Source organism: Anser cygnoides, chromosome 2 (assembly GCF_040182565.1).
Source record: "Anser cygnoides isolate HZ-2024a breed goose chromosome 2, Taihu_goose_T2T_genome, whole genome shotgun sequence".
NCBI classification, from domain to species: Eukaryota; Metazoa; Chordata; class Aves; order Anseriformes; family Anatidae; genus Anser; species Anser cygnoides.
In genome coordinates this window covers 55,154,141-55,172,739 of record NC_089874.1, presented here as the reverse complement: position 1 = coordinate 55,172,739, position 18,599 = coordinate 55,154,141, and the positions used below count along the sequence as shown (strand labels likewise).

The 18,599-nt window shown below is 41.5% G+C and overlaps 2 protein-coding genes across 9 annotated transcripts in view; both read right to left on the bottom strand.

The window, feature by feature from the left end:
- Positions 1-871: 871 nt before the first annotated feature.
- Positions 872-8,939, bottom strand: HUS1 (HUS1 checkpoint clamp component). 2 transcript variants are annotated; one of them, XM_048054121.2, is made up of 8 exons: positions 8,785-8,939; positions 8,344-8,471; positions 7,608-7,784; positions 6,869-6,976; positions 5,896-5,970; positions 3,740-3,839; positions 2,897-3,028; positions 872-1,974 (listed from the first exon to the last, which is right to left on the bottom strand). In XM_048054121.2, the coding sequence occupies exons 1-8, from the start codon at positions 8,834-8,836 to the stop codon at positions 1,892-1,894; spliced, it is 855 nt and encodes a 284-aa protein (XP_047910078.1). In that variant the 5' UTR covers positions 8,837-8,939; the 3' UTR covers positions 872-1,891. The 2 variants fall into 2 exon arrangements, with proteins under 2 accessions (XP_047910078.1, XP_047910079.1); XM_048054122.2 differs by having other exon boundaries at positions 7,608-7,760.
- Positions 8,940-17,355: 8,416 nt separating this feature from the next.
- The window catches only part of ICE1 (interactor of little elongation complex ELL subunit 1), a 42,502-nt gene continuing 41,258 nt past the window's right edge, over positions 17,356-18,599 (bottom strand). For all 7 annotated transcript variants that reach the window (XM_066992112.1, XM_066992109.1, XM_066992110.1 and 4 more), the window contains one exon: positions 17,356-18,219. In XM_066992112.1, coding sequence (XP_066848213.1) covers positions 18,038-18,219 — 182 coding nt within the window. In that variant the 3' untranslated portion in view covers positions 17,356-18,037. The remainder of the gene's footprint in view (positions 18,220-18,599) is intronic.

Genomic DNA, 18,599 nt, shown 5'->3' with positions numbered 1-18,599 from the left:
CAGAGGATTATATCTATACACTGTATTCAGAAGAAATAAGGCAAACAGGGTCCTGGACAATGCTTGCACACAAAAATTATAAGGCGATGATTTTCAAACTTGTCAAACAGAGACCCAAATTTTGTATTCCAATGCATTTTTCTAAGTACAAGCATGGGATAACATTCTACAGAAGAACTAGCCTCAGTTGGACTCTTTCCAGTATGTCTGTCTCTCTCTAAAACCATTCCTCCTTGTCCTATCATTATCTGCCTGAGCAAAAAGTTGCTCTTCATCTTTTTTATAAGCCCCCTTGAAGTACTGAAAAGTTGCAGTGAGGTACCCACAGAGACTTCCTTTCTTCAGGCTGAACATCCCCAGCTCTTTCAGCCCTTCTCCATAGGAGAAAGGAACCTGCACAGGCCCAGATCTGTGCTGGATGTACAGTATTGCCTTCGGGCTGCGTTGTGCATTTGCCAGGGCTGCAGGACAAACTGCCTGCTCATTGTAACGTTAGGAGGCCTGCAGGCATCTCCCACTTGTCACCAGTGACTATGCTACCTAGATTTCCTTGTCTTTAAACTTGCAACAAGAAGTTCCCACGTGAACATCCTTTCTGTTGGAGGGATTTATGGAGTTGTTTTCTTTTAAAAAACACCCTGCATCCCTTCCAGGGATCGGATGTGAATAGCATGCTGCACACTGGTCAGAGGCCTGTTTGAATCTGCACAACCCAGCCTTCCCAGCATCTGAAGAGATGTAAGATTATCTCTACTAGCCTCTCCTTCTTTATGTTAGTAGACTGGTAGATATTAATCCTTTTTCTCCCCATTCTTATCTTCAACCTCTGATCTTTTTGAAGATTAAAAAACAACGTACAGGAAACACAGCATGCATCTTCTTTAGACTTTTATAGTAGACTTTAGATTTTTATAGTATGTAACAACAAAGCAAAATTTTAAAATATTTTAAATATTTTAATTTCTCTTGGCAAGACTGCTTCTAAACTTCTCTTCACAGCTGCATGCCAGATCAGTATTATTTCCCTACCCAAAAGCAACAATTCTTTATTAGTATCCCAAATCCATCACAAACACAAAAAGCTTCAATTCCAGATTATATGTGCCCACCTCCTACTGCAGTTGTATTGTAACTGAAATACATGGTCAAGACAGAAATCTCTCCCAAAGCATAATTCAGCTAGAGATCATCTCAAATATCAGGATAACTAGAAAATTTATGTCAAGTTTTCTACTTTCAAGATTTTCTGTCACTGAAGCCAGAAATCTTGTAAAATTGCTTCTCAAGTATGTCATACAGTGGACCTCAAAAATTATGGCTTAATGGTTGTCTGATGCTCAGTGCTGCATAACCTTAAGTTAATACATGCAGTGAATGCTTTCCTGACTGTACCACATAGTAATATCAAACCAAGTTGTTTTCTTTTCTGAAGGAACAAGAACACTCAATCTGAATATCCACAGGCTAAATATCCCATCCATTCAAATATTCCTAATAAAGAAAGAATAACCCCCTTCCTTGCCCCTTCTGGAAGCTGACTTATGTACAGGCACCAATGTTAAGGAGATGAACACTTATACCTGAAATTTCTGCAGATCCAGTGACTCAACAGCACAAGTGTCAGTTGGTTAAAACAACTGTATAAAGCATGTATTTGCCTAAATTGTTTGATTATGTCTTACATTTTACAAAATGAACAACAGTGATCCTTTTCCCCCACCCAACCCCATCTTATAGAGGGGGTACAGTAACATTTACAGAGCAAGCAGTCTATAATCAAAAAAAAAAAAGTCAGGAATTTATATACAACTCAAGCAGGTAACACTGATATTTCTTTTCCCCCTTTGTGGACAGAGCCTCAGGATGGAAAACGGCTGTGATTCTGAATCATTCAGGCAAGTGCTGGAATAAAATACTGAAGGGAAACATCCTCATGGAGCAAGATAAAGTGGACGATTCTCTTACTTATGATATCTGTAAAGAGAAAAAACACAAATCCAATTTGAAGTATGGCAAATACTTTAAAATGACATCCTCTACAGAATGCCACCATAAGAACACAATATTTCTACCATATCCCATACAGGATGCAATTTTAAAGTATATTTTGAAGTAAAGAGGATGACTAGACATATCACCCGGTAGTATTAAAGTCCTTGATGGTCCATGAAGAATTATTAAGAGTCTATGAAAGCTGATACCAAAAAGGAAATATGTAATTTTAAGGCATGTAATGCCTTGTAAGGCATGTAATATTTTAATTCCATGACTTAATCTTCTCTGGGAAACCCTTAGCATCTGCACTAAACTATAATGCAGAGATGTTCTCTGGAGGTCAGAAGTCCTTGGGAAAGGCATGTAGAGTTACCAAAATAGAATATAGAACCCTGCACAGCTTCTGCTTAGGAAGAACACACTCTTTCTAAGGTTAGAAACATCTGCTGTGTAAAAAGCATTTTGGTATTAGAATTAATTTGGTGCTGGACATAAGAAAGTACATGAGGGAAACAATTTTTTTTAAGTCGGTAAATTCACTTTTCCAGTAGAAACTAAAGCTTTAAGAATTTCCAAAAAATATTAACATTCTTAAATACAAGTTTAACTTCAAAACAAACATGATAAAAAGACACACATGATCAGTCAGTCCAGATATTCCAACTTGATACTTTTAAAAGGTCGTGACAATGCTTTTTAGTGTTTGTTTTTTTTTTCTTCTACTTCCAAAGTACCTAAGGGCTGAAGCCCACCAACTAAAACCAAAAATATTCAAAGTTCTCAAGCACAGTAAAAATAGCCAAGTTTTAAAGTGACAAAAAAGAGATGTTCTTGTAAGACTACAAGGACAGCAAACATCCCCTCCTTAACTGGAGTTTGCAAACAGAGCTGTTGAACTTACTGCACAAGGCTTTTGTGGGATTGACCTGCTGTCCAGCAAGCAGCTGCTGCAACTTCTTGATGTCTATGCGTGCCTCAACCATGCTTTCCAGATCTCTGTCTTGAGCAGAGCTTTGACATCCATCCTCTGATGCTGGAAGTGAAAGAACACATCACTTAGTCAAAACATCAGAAGGGATTTCAAAACCTGTAAGGACACACCTGACAATCACTGAACAGTTGATATCAAAGGGACTGTTTAGCAGCAACAGCAGTGCAAGAAAGCTAAAGCCCAGTTTTCCTACAGATTGTCAATGTTACTGGAAGAGATTCCCCACATAAATATAGAATAGACATTGGCCACTTTCCTTTTTAAGGTTTCAGTTGATGACTTCGAAGGACTTGATGCTATTTTGTAAGTGCTAAGAGAAGGTAAGTACTATTATCAGCATCACACTTACATAATGAGACCAAACAGTAGGCTCAGGGGAGACATTATTGCTCTCTACAATTACCTCAAAGGAGTTCATAGCAGGGTGGGAGTCAGTCTTTTTTCCCAAGCAACAAGCAATAAGACAAAAGGAAATGGCCTCAAGTTGCACCAAGGGAGATTTATATTGGATATTAGGAAAAATGACTTCACTGAAAGGGTTGTGAGGCATTGGAACAGGCTGCCCAGGGAAGTAGTTGAGTCACCAGCCCTAGAGGTATTCAGAAGACATGTAGATGTGGTGCACAGGGACATGGTTTAGTGGTACACCTGGCAGTGCTAGGTTAACACTTGGATTTTTAAGATCTTTTCCAATCTAAATGATTCTGTGGTTCTGTGAAACAGACACAAGAGGCAAGAAACAAGGAAACTTACCCCAGGGAGGATTTCCCAAGTTTTTAAAATGTGTTGTTACAGATACCAAATCAGTTTCTATTTTTAAATTCATTTCTCCATTCAAGTTTGCTTCAATCACCTGCAATACAATCAATTTTAGGAAAGCCACTTCTGCACTGCAGAATTACAAAGGAATTAAGTGCTCCTCTGTTCAAGCTTCCAGAAGTACTTCAGTGCCTTCAAAAGCTCAGCTGCACTTTTTGAACATGGTTCAAACATCCAAATGCTCAGCTACAAAATACATTTCTCATCATTCCTGTGTGAATGATCCCAGACCATCTTTTCTAAAATTACGGTGAGAAAAATTCAATCACTCCCCAGTACTTTTAGAACAAGTACTGGCTTTGGAATGTTCATGTGCTGGATAAAGCCTTTAGAAATAAGAGACTGAAATTGCCTAAGATGAACATTACTGCATTCCCTTCCAGGTTTTCAACAAACAGAAAGACACATACACAGTCCATACAATACACACAGAAAATGGGATGAACCAAGAGCTGATCTGCAGTTGCTTTCGCAGACTTAAAAACAGACAACAGCTGCACCAGAGCAATGACTCCAAGCAGTACTACGGACTGCTAGAAATCCTGGAAAAATGCTGAAAGCCTTCAAATTCTATCCTGACAAAGCAACCTACCAGAAGAAGACTATATATGATCTTATATGAATCCCAGGCAAATCAGAGGATTCCTAATGCACATCTAAGCACTTCACTTCTGTGATCAGAAGAATTCTCAATACTTTATAGAGGTTCACATGACAACCAGAATGACCCGTGGAATGGGAGATGCCCACAGATGAATGCTCCCAGACAAGGACCAATTACTATTTGAAAGACCTTCTAAAAGCCATTTTTGTAGCTCTGATCTTGACCGTATTTACTACCAGGATCTATGCATCTAGCATAAATATTTCTGACACTTGATGTTTTTGATCTTTAATAATAGAAAAGCATGTACAGGATGCAAGTACTTTGCTGTCTCCCTTAGAGCTATCAAAACTATTTCCCAGAGATTTACTTATTTTTGACTATAAACATACTTTGGAGCACAAGGTAAGGAATTTAGGAACATGGTTATGCCAGTGTTAATATGCTACCTCCTCTGAGTGTTGCTACACACCAAAGATCGATCCCATCACACAGCTATCCCCTGTGAGAAGAGATCCTCAGCTCTGGAAACAAATCAGTTACACATTGCTATGTTGTGTGTAAGCATGTACACTGAGCATATTGGGGGGGGAGCACACTCAGAGAGCCCACCCAGAAGGCTTACAAAGGAGAAGAATTTGAAGTGCTTTACTCTTCTATTTGCATGATGGTTGCCATTTGCAAAATTGCCAGAAAGCCATTGTTAGTTTTTCAACCCTTCCGAGCCTTGTTAAGACTAAGACCTACCCAATTTCAGGATTCTCAGTTTACAAAAACATTCCTATTTATCAAAATTGTTACAAACATCCCCAAACCAAACTATTCCAAAGCTCTATACCTACTTACTCCCTTTAATGCCAGTAAATTCTGGTGACTGAGAGCAATTAAATTAAAAAAAAAAATCCCTTAAAAGAAAAAAAAATCCCTTTTCACACCAACTGCGGTGGGCTTCTTCCAGTGGAAGGTCCACCAGCACTCCAGAAACCCAGGGTGGGCTGAAAGCTCACCATGTCAGAATCTAAAGCACGGGTTGACATCCACGAGCCATGAGAAGGATTTCCTCTAAATCATACCTCAAGTTCACCAAAAGGTCATTTTAACAGACACGTAACACAAAACTCACTTAATAGGCATTTCTTTAAAGAAATCACCTAGAAAGTCTCCAGCTAGCTTCACGAAAGACTACAATTTCTTTCCAGCTGTAAAGAGTGGCTTGCAGCAACACTATATCATGTTCTTTCTGGAATTCAGTACAAAGAGCACCATATTCTATGAGGCCCAGGACAAGCTTTTCAGCGGCAGTCCTAAAATAAATCCCATCATTCCCTTCAACCCTTGCACAATCTTCATGTACCTTTAGTTCAACATTTGACCCATTCAAAAATAAAATATAACACAGGGGCACCAGTTTGGGCAACAGGGAAAAGTACTACGTCCAAGATAAAATGACATCTGTAGGACAAACACTTGAAGTGTCTTAACTTACAATGCTATGGCTGAGATTCTTCATTCTCTCCACAACACTCTTCATTGTTTTCAGTGCTGGTAGGTAAATACTGACCTAAGAAGACACAAGAACTGCATTCACACCAATATTTCATGTGTGAATGGGATGCGATGCCTTCATTTCTCCCTTCAATTATACCCTTAGACTTCTGAATTATGTACTGAGTGCACGGAGCACAACATTTAACTAAAATCAGCAAGTGATCCAGGAACAGAACTCTTTCCCATTATACCAACAGGGCATCACTCTAGCAATTGCTTCAGACACACTATCCCAAGTCCGTGTTCAAAATAAAGCACAGACAATTTCTGCAGATCAGATTCTCACATGAACCCGCTAAAAGTTAGTATAGCCAATCAGTTTTGAAACTGCATCAGTGTAAATCTGAAATAACAGAATAAAACGCATAAAGTTTCTACTGTGCTATGTGTCTTCAAAACTGAAATAATCTTAGCTGTAGAGGTAACATACATCCATAACCTCAAATAGTAACTCATTTGCATGAAGACCTTTCCTTGCAATTCTGCTAAAAGTCACAAAGGATATAGAAAGAATGTACAAAAAACAAGAGGAAACACACATACATTCAACTCTGCCAGGTAGGCCATGAATTACAAATATAACAGAATATTTGGGCTACTTGGTACCTAAGCAGTTGATCATATGAAGTAATCATATGTGTGTTTTATGCTTCTGTCTAAAGTTACGCAAGTCCTTTGCTCCTCCCCTGTCCCACCCTGAATATCACAGCAACAACTGGTAACCACCTGCTCTCTTTTCAGAGGTTCTGGGCTCTCTTGTCACGATGGAAGCCATGTCCCCTACCTCTCCAAACATCTAGCTTCCATCCTTCCCTTTAGTGCTCCATCTCCTCTCCAAAACCCACTGGCTGTGTACTCCACCTCAGTAGCCACCTCCCCACTCCAAAGTGAATATAAAAACAGAGGCTTACATCAAAGTCTGGCACACTGGGCTCTCTGAAGTCATTCCATAATCTTCTGGGAATAACCCTCACAGGAATGTCATGTGTCACAATCCTACTGCTGCTTGATAAGGATGGCTTGAGGGAGAGAGGATGCTCTTGAAGTTAAAAACAGGACTTGAATTCTGAATCCAAGTTTTTCAGATCCAGTCTAGGAAATACTAGAACCAAGTGCCTCAGACACCCAGTTCCAGTTTTCCACAGCTTCCACAGGTCCCCTATTACGCAGGCTTCACTTCTGAATAAGGATGAAGTTGCAAGTCATTGCTATCTATGTGCTATCCTTCAAGTTAAACAGGGAGGACATGTTAAAAACAACAAAAAATCTGAAGTGCAGTTTGAAATTGAGTAGCATGACAAGCAAAAACAAAACAAAGAGCCAAAAAATACACTAAAACCTCCTGCACCTAGAGGCTTCAATGAGAAGACAATCATCCACAGAAAATTTAGAGGATGAATAGAGAAAAGGTAGCAGGTGACAAAGACATTATAAAAAGGTGTCTCAATCACATGGTTTTCATTCTTCTTCCACCTCTTCCTTGTCGTTTGGAAAACACAAAGCTGGTTCTGCGTGATACCAACCATGATGGCAGGAAATGCCAGTAAAATGGAAAACGGAAAGATTTTTCTTTCTTTAGTTTTCTAGAGTTACACCAAAGCTACCAAAGCTTTTACTTAATAACGATGATAAAAGCATTGTTGCACTTACTAGCTCCACAGAAACTTTGAGACAAGGACAGTGTTTGTTAGTCAACTTGATCTTCACTGCCTTAGCACTCTGGGCAGTTTTTAATGCTCTCGACAGGTTCTCAGGTGTGAGCTCTAAATAGATTTCATTGTGATCCGCAGCTACTCCTTCCATCTGAAATTCATCAAAGAAATTCCCCTGCAAGTTTTAAAAGTCGTGAAATAAAGCAAATTAAAAAAAAAAAAAGAAAGAAAGGAAGGAAAGAAAAAAAAGAAAGAAAAAAGGCAAATGAAGTGGGGCAAGTTTGACTTCAGACCTTAACTTTAGAACCACATGCTTACAGCAGGATTCCTCTGCCCAGCACCATGTGCAGGAATCAATACAGGCTGTGTAAGGATGAAGGCCCATTTCTTCAGAGCTAAACCTATTAACTTCAGACCCTGCCCTAACACACACAGGCTGTCAAAACATGGGGTATGAGGGATGAGTTATGCTCAACTGCTTCCAGTTCTGGGCAGGATCTTGTGGGCCAGCACACGCTGAAGCCTTACAAAGAGGTGACAACCAAGGAAAAGTGGTGTCTAGCCAGAAACACTGGGCCTGTACAAATAAAAGGCAGTCTTGCTAAACAAGAGTGCCTTGAAAGACCTGAGACACCTTGGGTAAGGACTACAGTTAGAATCAACACCGTGTAAAAAGGACCCAACTACATGCTCTGGTTTGCAATGACGTGTTTATTTAATTCCCCCAGGCTTACCTGGCACAGCTCACACCACATGCTGACCCCTCCATTCGCGACTTTATCGCAGAGGATGAAATACAGCTTGCTCGCAGTCAGACGCAGCGTGCAGGTCTTCGCTAACTTGGCGATCGTGTTAATTACACCTGGAGAGGGAAGGGGAACATTACAGCAGAAACTGCTTCGTGCCGGGTACCTCAGTGGCAGGGGATAAGCCTTTACTCCCCAAAATCACATCTGCTACCAGAAAATCCCAGAAACGCCGAGGGGAAGAGGGGGAAGAAAACGACCTCACGCTGCCTCCCCCCCCCGCGAGTAAAGGGCCCTGGATGGAGCCTCGGCCTGGGCCTCAACGCGCCCGCAACCGGGCCGGCGCGCACAGCCCTCCCTCCTCCTCCTCCTCGGGTAAGGCGAGCCGAGGCACCGCCGACCCCGGCTCGCCCACCGCGACGCACTCACGGCTGAAGTTGTTGAGGCAGGCGAGATCCACGATCTTAGCCCGAAAACGCATGTCAGCGCTGCCCGCCGCCGCCGCCGCCCGCCTCCGGCAGCGCGGCCCAAGGCGGGGCCGAGGCGGCCCTGGGCGCGGCCTGACGCGAGGAGCGGGGGAAAGCAGGGCTCGGGGAGGTCTCGGGGTGGCGGGATGTGAGGGGCTCGCCAGGAAGCAATCCCCTCGACAAATCTCTAAATCTAAATATCTGGATGGTTTCTCAGCCCTGTTGGCTTTGAGGAATTTTCTTCAAATCTCAGGGGGCGCCTTGCAGCAGAAAATATGAGTAACCCCACCCTCACCCCCTGCCGTGGAAGGGCCAGGCTCAGACTCTGCCTCTAGGTGTAATAGTCTTCCTAACATAAAGTGATCACAAGGGAGAAAAGCAACAGTCATGTAAGAAAGTAGTAACCCTAAATATAATCCTAACCAGAAATGTAACTCTAAACCTAATCCTCTTAATTTAAACCTGAACCCTAAGCCATAACCATAACCCAAAACCTCAACGTTATATGTAACCCTAAACATAACTGTAAATCCTAACCCTGAAACTAACATCTAAATTAATGGCTAACCATAAACTTAAGCCTAAAACTAACCTAGGACACTAAAGCTAAAACTAAATCTAACACTAACTCAAACCCGAACCTCAACCCTAGCCACTAATCCTAACCCTTACATCTAAACCTAATCCTAACCCTAGCCCTAACCCTAGCCTGAACCCAAATGCCTAACCCTAACCCTGAACCCTAATGTTAAACCTAAGCCTAAACCTAAACATAACCCAAAACACCAAACCTATCCATAACACTTAAGCCTAATCCTAACCCAGGACACTAACCCAAGTCATAACACTAGTGGCTAAACCTAATCCTAACCGCAGCTCAATCCTAACCCTAACCGTAAACCTAAAACTAACTAAACCCTAGCTAAACCCTAACCCTAACTCTAGCCCTGAATCGTAAGACTAATACTAAACCTAAACCCCAACCTCAACCTTAACTCAAAACCTAATGGCTAACCCTAACCATAACATAATCACAGAATGGTTGAGGTTGGAAGGGACCTCCAGACATCATCTAGTCCAACCTCCCTGTGCAAGCAAGGACACCTAGAGCATGTTGCACAGGATCACATCCGGGTGGGGTTTGAATGTCTCCAGAGAAGGAGACTCCACAAACTCTCTGGGCAACCTGTTCCAGTGCTCTGTCACCTCACAGTAAAGAAGTTTTTCCTCATATTCAGATGGATCTTCCTGTGTTTCAATTTGTCGTACTCTCTCCAGGAGTTCCACGTCTCTCTTGTACTGGGGAGCCCAGAACTGGACACATAAACATAACACTGAGTCAGGACAATGGCTCAAACATGTACTGAGAAGAGCAACAAAGCTGGTGAAAGGAATGAAAAACAAAACATATGAAGAGAGCCTGAAGGAACTGGGGCTGTTTAGCCTGGAGAAGAGGAGACAGAGGGGAGACCTCATCACTCTCTAACTATATCCTCTGTTTCCTCATGAAGTTCAACAAGGCCAAGTGCAAAGGCCTGCACCTGGGTCAGGGCAACCCCAAGCACAAACACAAGCTGGGAGAATGCATTAAGAGCAGCCCTGTGGAGAAGGGCTCAACATCAGCCAGCAACATGCACTTGCAGTCCACAAGGCCAACCATATCCTGGGCTGCATCAAAAGAAGCACAACCAGTAGGTTGAGGGAGGTGATTCTCCCCCTCTACTCTGCTCTTGTGAGACACCACCTAAGGTACTGTGTTCATCTCTGGGGCCCCGACCATAAGAAGGGCATGGCCATGTTGGAGCAAGTCCAGAGGAGGGCCACGAAAATGATCAGAGGGCTGGAACACCTCTCCTATGAAAACAGGCTGAAAGAGTTGGGGTTGTTCAGCCTGGAGAAGAGAAGGTTCCGGGGAGACCTTTCAGTGGCCTTCCAGTACTTAAAGGGGGCCTACAAGAAAGCAGGGGAGGGACTTTTTGTCAGGGAGTATAGTGACAGGGGTAATATCTTTAAACTAAAAGAAGGGAGATTTAGATTAGATATTAGGAATAAATTCTTTGCTATGAGGGTGGTGAGGTACTAGAACAGGTTGTCCAGAGAAGTCATGGATGCCCCATCCCTGGAAGTATTCAAGGCCAGGTTGGATGGGGCAATCCTGAGCAATCTGATCCTAGAGCAACCTGGTCTAGCAGAAGGTGTCCTAGGAAGGAACCTAGAAGAAGGAAGTAGGTGGTCTTTCAAGTCCCTTCCAACACAAACCATTCTATGATTCTCTAACTACCTGAAAGGAGGTTGTAGCGAGGAAGGTGTTGGTCTCTTTTTCTCAGGTGACAAGTAATAGAACATGAGGCAGCGGCCTCAAGTTGAACCAGGGGAGGTTTAGATTGGAGACCTGGAAGAATTTCTTCATGGAAAGGGTGGTTAGGTGTTGGAACAGGCTGCCCAGGTAGGCAGTGGAGTCACCATCCCTGGAGGTATTCAAGAGAGGTGTGGATGTCCCGCTTAGAAACATGTTTCAGCAGTGGACGTGTAGTGTTAGGTGGATGGCTGGACTTGATCTTGAAGATCTTTTCTAACCTCAATGACTCTATGACTCAATAATTCTATGACACTAACCCTAACTTTAATCCTAAAACTAAACCTACCCAAACCATAAAACCTAAATTAAATAAAATAAAACCTAATCCTAAATTAGTGTCCTAAAAGCATTTTTTTCCTAAAAGCAAAAATGTAACTCTACCCTTAATCCTCACCCTAAACTCAAACTCCAATCCTAGGCCTAAACCTATCCATAACCCTAGTCCTAACCCTAACCCCTAAGCACTAACACTATACCTTAACCCTAACCCTAACCATAACCCAAAACGCCAGCCCTATCCATAGCCCTAAACCTAACCATAAACCCTAGCCCTGATGACTAACCCTAACACTAACCCAGGACCCTAACCCTAACTTGAGCAACCCTAACTAAACCTAACCATACCCTAAATCTAAATATAATCCTACCCTAACCTTTTGTCTTGTTTTTGGCTGGGACAGAGTTAATTTTCTTCACAGAGGCTCACACAATGCTGTCTTTTGGATTTTTGATAAAAAAGTGGTGATAAAACAATGATGTTTTTAGTTCTTACAGAGCAGCAGTTACACAGAGCCAAGGACTTTTCTGCTTCTTATGCTAGCCTGCCAGCAAGGAGGCTGGGGGTGCACAAGCTGGGAAGGGATGGAACCAGGACAGCTGACCCAAACTGATCCAAGAGATATTCCATACCATATGACGTCATGTGCAGCAATAAAAACTGGAGTAAGGGGGGAAGAGCATTTGGAGTGATGGCATTTGTGGCATTTGTCCGTGACAACTGTAAGAAAGAGTTATGTGTGATGAGCCCTACTTTCCTTGAAATGGCTGAACACCTGCCTGCCAATGGGAAATAGAGAATGAATTTCTTGTTTTGTTTTCTTGCATGTGTGGCTTTTGCTTTATCTAACTGACTTTTTTTCAACCCATGAGTTCTTGCACTTTTACATTTCTGATTTTGTCCTCCAACCAACTTGGGTAGCGTGAGCAAGTAGTTGTGTGGTACTTAGCTGCCTGACAGAGTTAAACCACAACACCCTGAAATCTTTAAAATAAATAAATAAAAATAAAACTATGTTATCTAGGTCCCTTTCTTAGGATGACTAATTATTTGCTTCTCCAAGTGTCCTGGTTGCTTGCAGTAACCACAGCAATCCTCTGGTGTTACTCAATCTCTATTCAGATATCTGCTTCTCTGATTTCTATTATTTCCCTGTCTCCTCTTTAAAATCTCTCCCTTGCAAGGCTGCTGCCAGAAAGTTTGCCTTTTGTTCCTGCTGCTTTCTCTTTTGTTTAGCATTTTCCTCATCCATTCCATTATATACAAATGCGGCTATATTCATGATTTCTCCCATTGATTTACCTTGCTGTCCTGGGGGATGCTTAGTAAAATATTTCTTCATATCTGGGTCTGCTTGATATACTAATAATGACACAATCAAGGGTCTACTTTGTTCTGCTTCAGGATCTATTCCCCCTGACATTCACTGCTGTTTCTCCAACCTGATTAGAAAAGTAGAGGGGTGTTGCTCTGGTTCTTGCTGACAGTATTTTATCTTTGTCCAAATTACCATTCTTTGTCCTACTGCCTCTATTGCAGTTACTAAGCCATTAGTACAGGTTTTAAGTGCATACATCCTCCTGCCCTTGTCTGATAATTCCAACCTGCCTCAGCCCTGAAGCTGAAGTTTTCTCAAAACAGGATTTTTATGGTTTTCATCACATAATGGGTTTGTTGCTCCTAGTACATCCCCTAAAAGTATTCAGGCCCCTGTTTACAGCTCTGGGTGGTGAGTAAGCAATACGTGCCCAGCTTCTAGGCAGAACTGTTAACACTTTCCTTGCAGGGCAGATAAGGCAGAGCAAGGCAAAGTGGTTAACCCATTCCTCACACACACAGTTCAGTGCACTTAAAGACCCAGAAGGTTTCTTCAGTCTCAGTTCAATGGATGCAGATGCTGCTGTCCCCATATGCAGGTCTAGCCCGCGGTGAGGCTGAATACGTATTCCAAAGATATAGATACACCCACCAAGTCAGCCACAGTAGACCAACACAGACAGAGCCGTGCCTTTAGAAGGAAACAAAAACAGCATTCATATAAATATGAACACAGATAGTGAAGCCATTTTTTTCCCTTTTCATCAGGATTAAAGTTTCCTGTTGAAAATGTACACAAACCTTCACGCTCTAGATTTACACACGAAACACATTCACAGACCTTTCAAATATTAACACGGGTTCTAAGTCTGTCAAATAATCATGACTTATCTGTTACCTAGTAAGCTGGGTGATTAAACTCTCTAAGACTCAATCTGGAGTTTTAGAAAGATGGCATTTTTTAACTGCAGCACCGAACGCACAGGGGATTACTCCACCTAGTGTATGCACGAGTTGCTTAACAACAAAGGCTATGCTATTAGAATATACATATTCATTAGCTTTCCAAGAAATAACTAACATATTCATACTATTTCTCAGAACTCCTTAAAATATGTAAACATCCCTGACACATATGCATTTGTTTCTACTGGTGGTCTTTTGGGGTCTTCTGGTGGTCATCGATAGTCTTCCTCACTGCTTTCACTAGTTAAACCCAGTTCTTGCACATGCTCTTCCTTATCTCTGTTCCTTCTTATCTTATTGTTTCAACTTAGGCATGCATACTAAGCTAAGTCATTTACACATCCAAGGATATATTCATTGCATGAGTTTCTCACCTATTCTGAAATATCCTCCAGGCCTGGGTCATCCTGCCCCCCATTTTGAAACACAAGTCTGTATGTTAAAGCTGACTAATTAGCAAGTAAGGTAGCACCAGAGATACAAGGTTTCTAAACTTCCTTCTAACTATACATAGTAAAGGCTTGGCCCATCTGTTCAGGAAGCATTTCAGATTTGATTCCGTTGTTCTATTAGGGAGAAAACCGTATGTTCTTTGACACAGTATCAATCAAGTCATCAGCTCAGACCTTGGTTGTGTCCAAATGCAGGTCACCTCTTACCAGTTTGAAGGTCATTAGCAAATTACATGTACATACACAGGACTCAAATTAACAAGAGAATAATGCTTTGTCTTTCTTTTTTATTAAACTGTCTTTATATCAACCCATGAGTTCTTGCACTTCAATCTTTTTTAATTCTATCTCTTATCCCACTGTGGAGGTGGTGGCGGTGGGGTGCCTGCAGAGTTGAACCACAATAATCGGAGGGAGACTTTTCTCACTATGGTGGATCTGAGTGCACCAATAGGCCTTAATTGCACTGATGAGCCTCACTGTGGATCTTCATCCACCTGCCTCTGACCTGATCTCCTCAAATCAACACTATAGTTATTTCTACTTCAATCTCCTAGACTGACCTCTTAACCTACTTTGTCACCCGGTCGTGTCAGCCCCATCCCCTGCTGGACTGACCTCATCTCCGTCTCCAGTCCTGTCTCCCTGATGGACCATGGACCCATGGGCCTGTGTTGTAGCTATTTCCAGACCTGTCTCTGGCTGCATCTCTCATTGCTTCTGCCTGGACTCCTGGATCTGGATGGCTCCTGGACCTCGTTCACTACCTTGGCTGGGTCTGTTCATGAGAAGTTCTCTTAGTATTCCCTCTGCCCAACATATTCAGATGCTTCAGGACTGTGCCCTGGTCAGTAAGAGCACTGCTTGTGGTGTGCTAACCTTGGGCTTCTGGCACATTTTCCTTTGTGGAGCAGCCTTGCTCTTGATGCTTCCTATCAGTGGCACAGAGTGAAAAGAATAAGAGGTAATGCCTGGAATTGGAAATTAGGGTAACAAAAATTAAAGCAAGATCCTATAGACGGGAAGGTGATAAACTTGACTACAAGAATCTCCAAATATTATCCACTCACCCCCATTCTCTCATTCATCCGTTCATTCACATCCTCACACCCATGCACCCAAAAAGGATGCTGGTGACTGAGTACTCCCACCCAAGCATATAGACTCCATAGTCTGCCTCCAGCAGTAAGCAGCCAGACACCTATACATCCCCCCACATCAGAACAGAGTATGCCTTAGCCAGAGAAAGAAATTCAAAACTAGCACTGGAGATAAAACAGACTGCAGCGATGAGGTAAAGGGCATTGACAGAAAAGTGTACAAACCAGCCAATTGTTGACCCACAACTGATCGTCCTTATCCCTTATCCGTCTGTTTTCCCACACGTGTACCTCCCCAGATTACCTAGGTCTATCCTCTTCCCCACCTGTGGTTTCTCCCCTAGTCATCCAGTGGGATGGCGAAGAGAATTGAACAGAGCAGCAAGAGCTCTTGGGTTGAGATAAGGACAGTTTAGCAAGAAAGAACAGAAAAAATAAAGGGAAAGAAAAGGAAAAACAAACGATCAAACAACAACAAAACAGTAACACCAAAAAGAATACACAAAGCACATGACGCACAATGCAACTGTTCATCACTAACTAACTGATCAATGCCCAGCCAGTCCCCAAGCAAAGGCAGCCTCCCTAGCCAATTCCCTCCCAGTTTTTATTGTTCAGCATAGAGTCATATTGTATGGAATACCTCTTTGGTCATTTTGGTTCAGCTGTCCTGGTTCTGTCCCTTCCCAGCTTCTAGTGCACCCCCAAACTCCTTGCTCACAGGAGAGCATAAGAAGCAGAAAAATCCTTGGCTCTGTGTAACTGCTGCTCTGTAAGAACTGAAAACACTGTTATTGCCACTGTTTTTATCAAAAATCCAAAAGACAGCATTGTGTGAGCCTCTACAAAGAAAATTAACTCTATCCCAGCCAAAACCAAGACAAAAGGTTAGTAATAGAGTGCTATATAGAAATATGAATTAACTGTCACTCACATTTCTGATTTACCAGTAAGCCAGAGGAGTTTTTACCATCATTTTCAGTGATATATTATCTGCTGAGAATACATATTATATGCTGTGTGTGTCAAGCATGTCGAATTATTTCAAATATGCAAATTCAATCTAGGAAACATTGGTCAGTTTGCAATGTACTACATAGGCCTACTAAATAAGAGATTACAAAAAACAACTGGATGTCTTTTGAAAAATGTGTTAGCCAAAATATCAGTTATGCTTTAATCAAACGTAAGTTTGGTATGGAAGTAGCTGACAGAAATGTAGTGTTCTGTGAAGCACAGAATATCAGACTCAGTGATCCAGTGGTCTCATTTGACTACAAAATCTGTGAATTATAAATTCACAGTTAGGTTCGTCTGTGGCATTTAACACTGTAGATTGGAAAGTGATGAAAACACTCCTTACTTTGTCCTTATTGCTCTTAGGAAAAACATAGTTGTAGTACCAGTTTCTACATAATAAAATCATAGAATCATTTAGGTTGGAAAAGGCCTTTGAGATCATCAAGTCCAACCCTCCACCCAACTACAAGTCCAACACTAAACCAAGTCCCTAGGCACCACATCCACACATTTCTTGAATACCCTGAAGGATGGCAACTCCACCACTTCCGCGGGCAGCTCAGCCACCCCTTCTATGAAGAAATTCTTCCTGATATCCAGTCTAAACCTTCCCTGGTGCAACTTAAGGCTTGTGTCTAAATTTCATGTAGATACATCAGGCACTGGTACAACAGGCAATACCAAAAACTGTGCATACTCTCTGTTGAAGACAGCAGCATCTAGTCAAGCAGAACTGCAAGAAGGGGAGGACTTTTCTTTCTTTAACGAGAAACTGAGTGTGCTGCAAGGCAGATCCTCCAAGAATCACGAGCTCTATCAACAAGAGCTGGGAGCCTGCAGCTCAAGAAAGAACTCGGAAACTGTTGAGAAGAGCAAGAAACAACCTGGTCCTCGGGTACCAAAAAGAGTTACAAGAACCAGAAAACACTGTGAAGTGCTTGCTGCAACTGACAGTTCTATTTAAACCTGTGTCCGCAAAGTAGTACTTAAGCTAGAAACAACAGTTTTCTCAGTGTGTTATTTAAAAAGACAAACAAGAACATAATGGTGTTTGCTTCTTTTATTATGAAAGATATAAAAATGCAGAGTGTAGTGAATCTATCCTTAGAAATTGAAACTTTTTCTGGACCAACATTCTATTTACATATACAAAATTCCCCAAGTGGAACAATATCAAATGTAAAAAACACATTATCAGAATATACCACATATATACAAGTTCAGAGATTTCATATCTCTGTTACTGTAAATGTAGTTGTTACATAAGAGGTCAATTCCAACATGCTTTACACAAGTATTTTAAATTAAGCAGATGAGACTACTCAAGTAAAATAAAACAAACTGGGCAAAGCTCTGCTATCTGAACAACTACTTTATAAATATAGTACAAAATAACAAAGCCAATTTTTCAGCCACGCTCTATCTTCTGTTGTAGCAAAATGCTCATGCTCCAAGTTGATTGAAGAAAAACAATGGAAATAGCTACTGGTTGTTATTGACATCAAACTAGAAACCTCTCAAGAATCAAAAACATACTGGCTTTCAGATCTCTGATGAGTCATTAGGAAAAGCAAGCATTTTTATTCCTTTTAAAATTCTCCCCTCTAACAGAAAATACAAATAAAATAGTTAAGCCACCACTCTGTATAGTTTTTAACTGGAACCAATTACTGCTTAGTAAAATAAGGCACTTCTTCCTTTAGACCAATACATTTCCCTAAGTTTTAGTGTAGCTCCATTTTACACAGAGAAGTGATTTCAGCTAAGCCACTTGTGACAGCAGAAGGGATGCTGTTAAGAGCTGTTGCTCTCCAAGCATTGATGGCTTCAGCGATACCTACGGGATTGCTTGAACCCAAGTCACACAGTGAATATACGGCTGCCAGCTGCACACCCCAGGGAACATCTGCAAAAAGTTAACACAAATCAGCTTCTAGAAATTTGAATATGCAATAATTCTGAGAAGAAACATGAAGCTAAAAAAACCATTAGTTCAAGAACTGGAATACAAACATTTATTTTGAGGATGCCTAAAACCTGAAAGTAGCAAGAAGACGACCTTCACAAAAATTCTGTGGCATTTCATTTTATAATAGCATTTTCCAGTTTTCTGATTTCAGAAGATTTTCAGTATTCAAAGGGCAAAAAAGATTTGAGTATTCAGTGATTTTACTCTAGTTCTAGTACCATCTGATCAAGATGGTATGAAAATAGTCAGGTTTACACAGAGACTGGAACAGACACTTAAAGATGCGTTCCTTCCACTTACATGGAAAAGACTGAGAT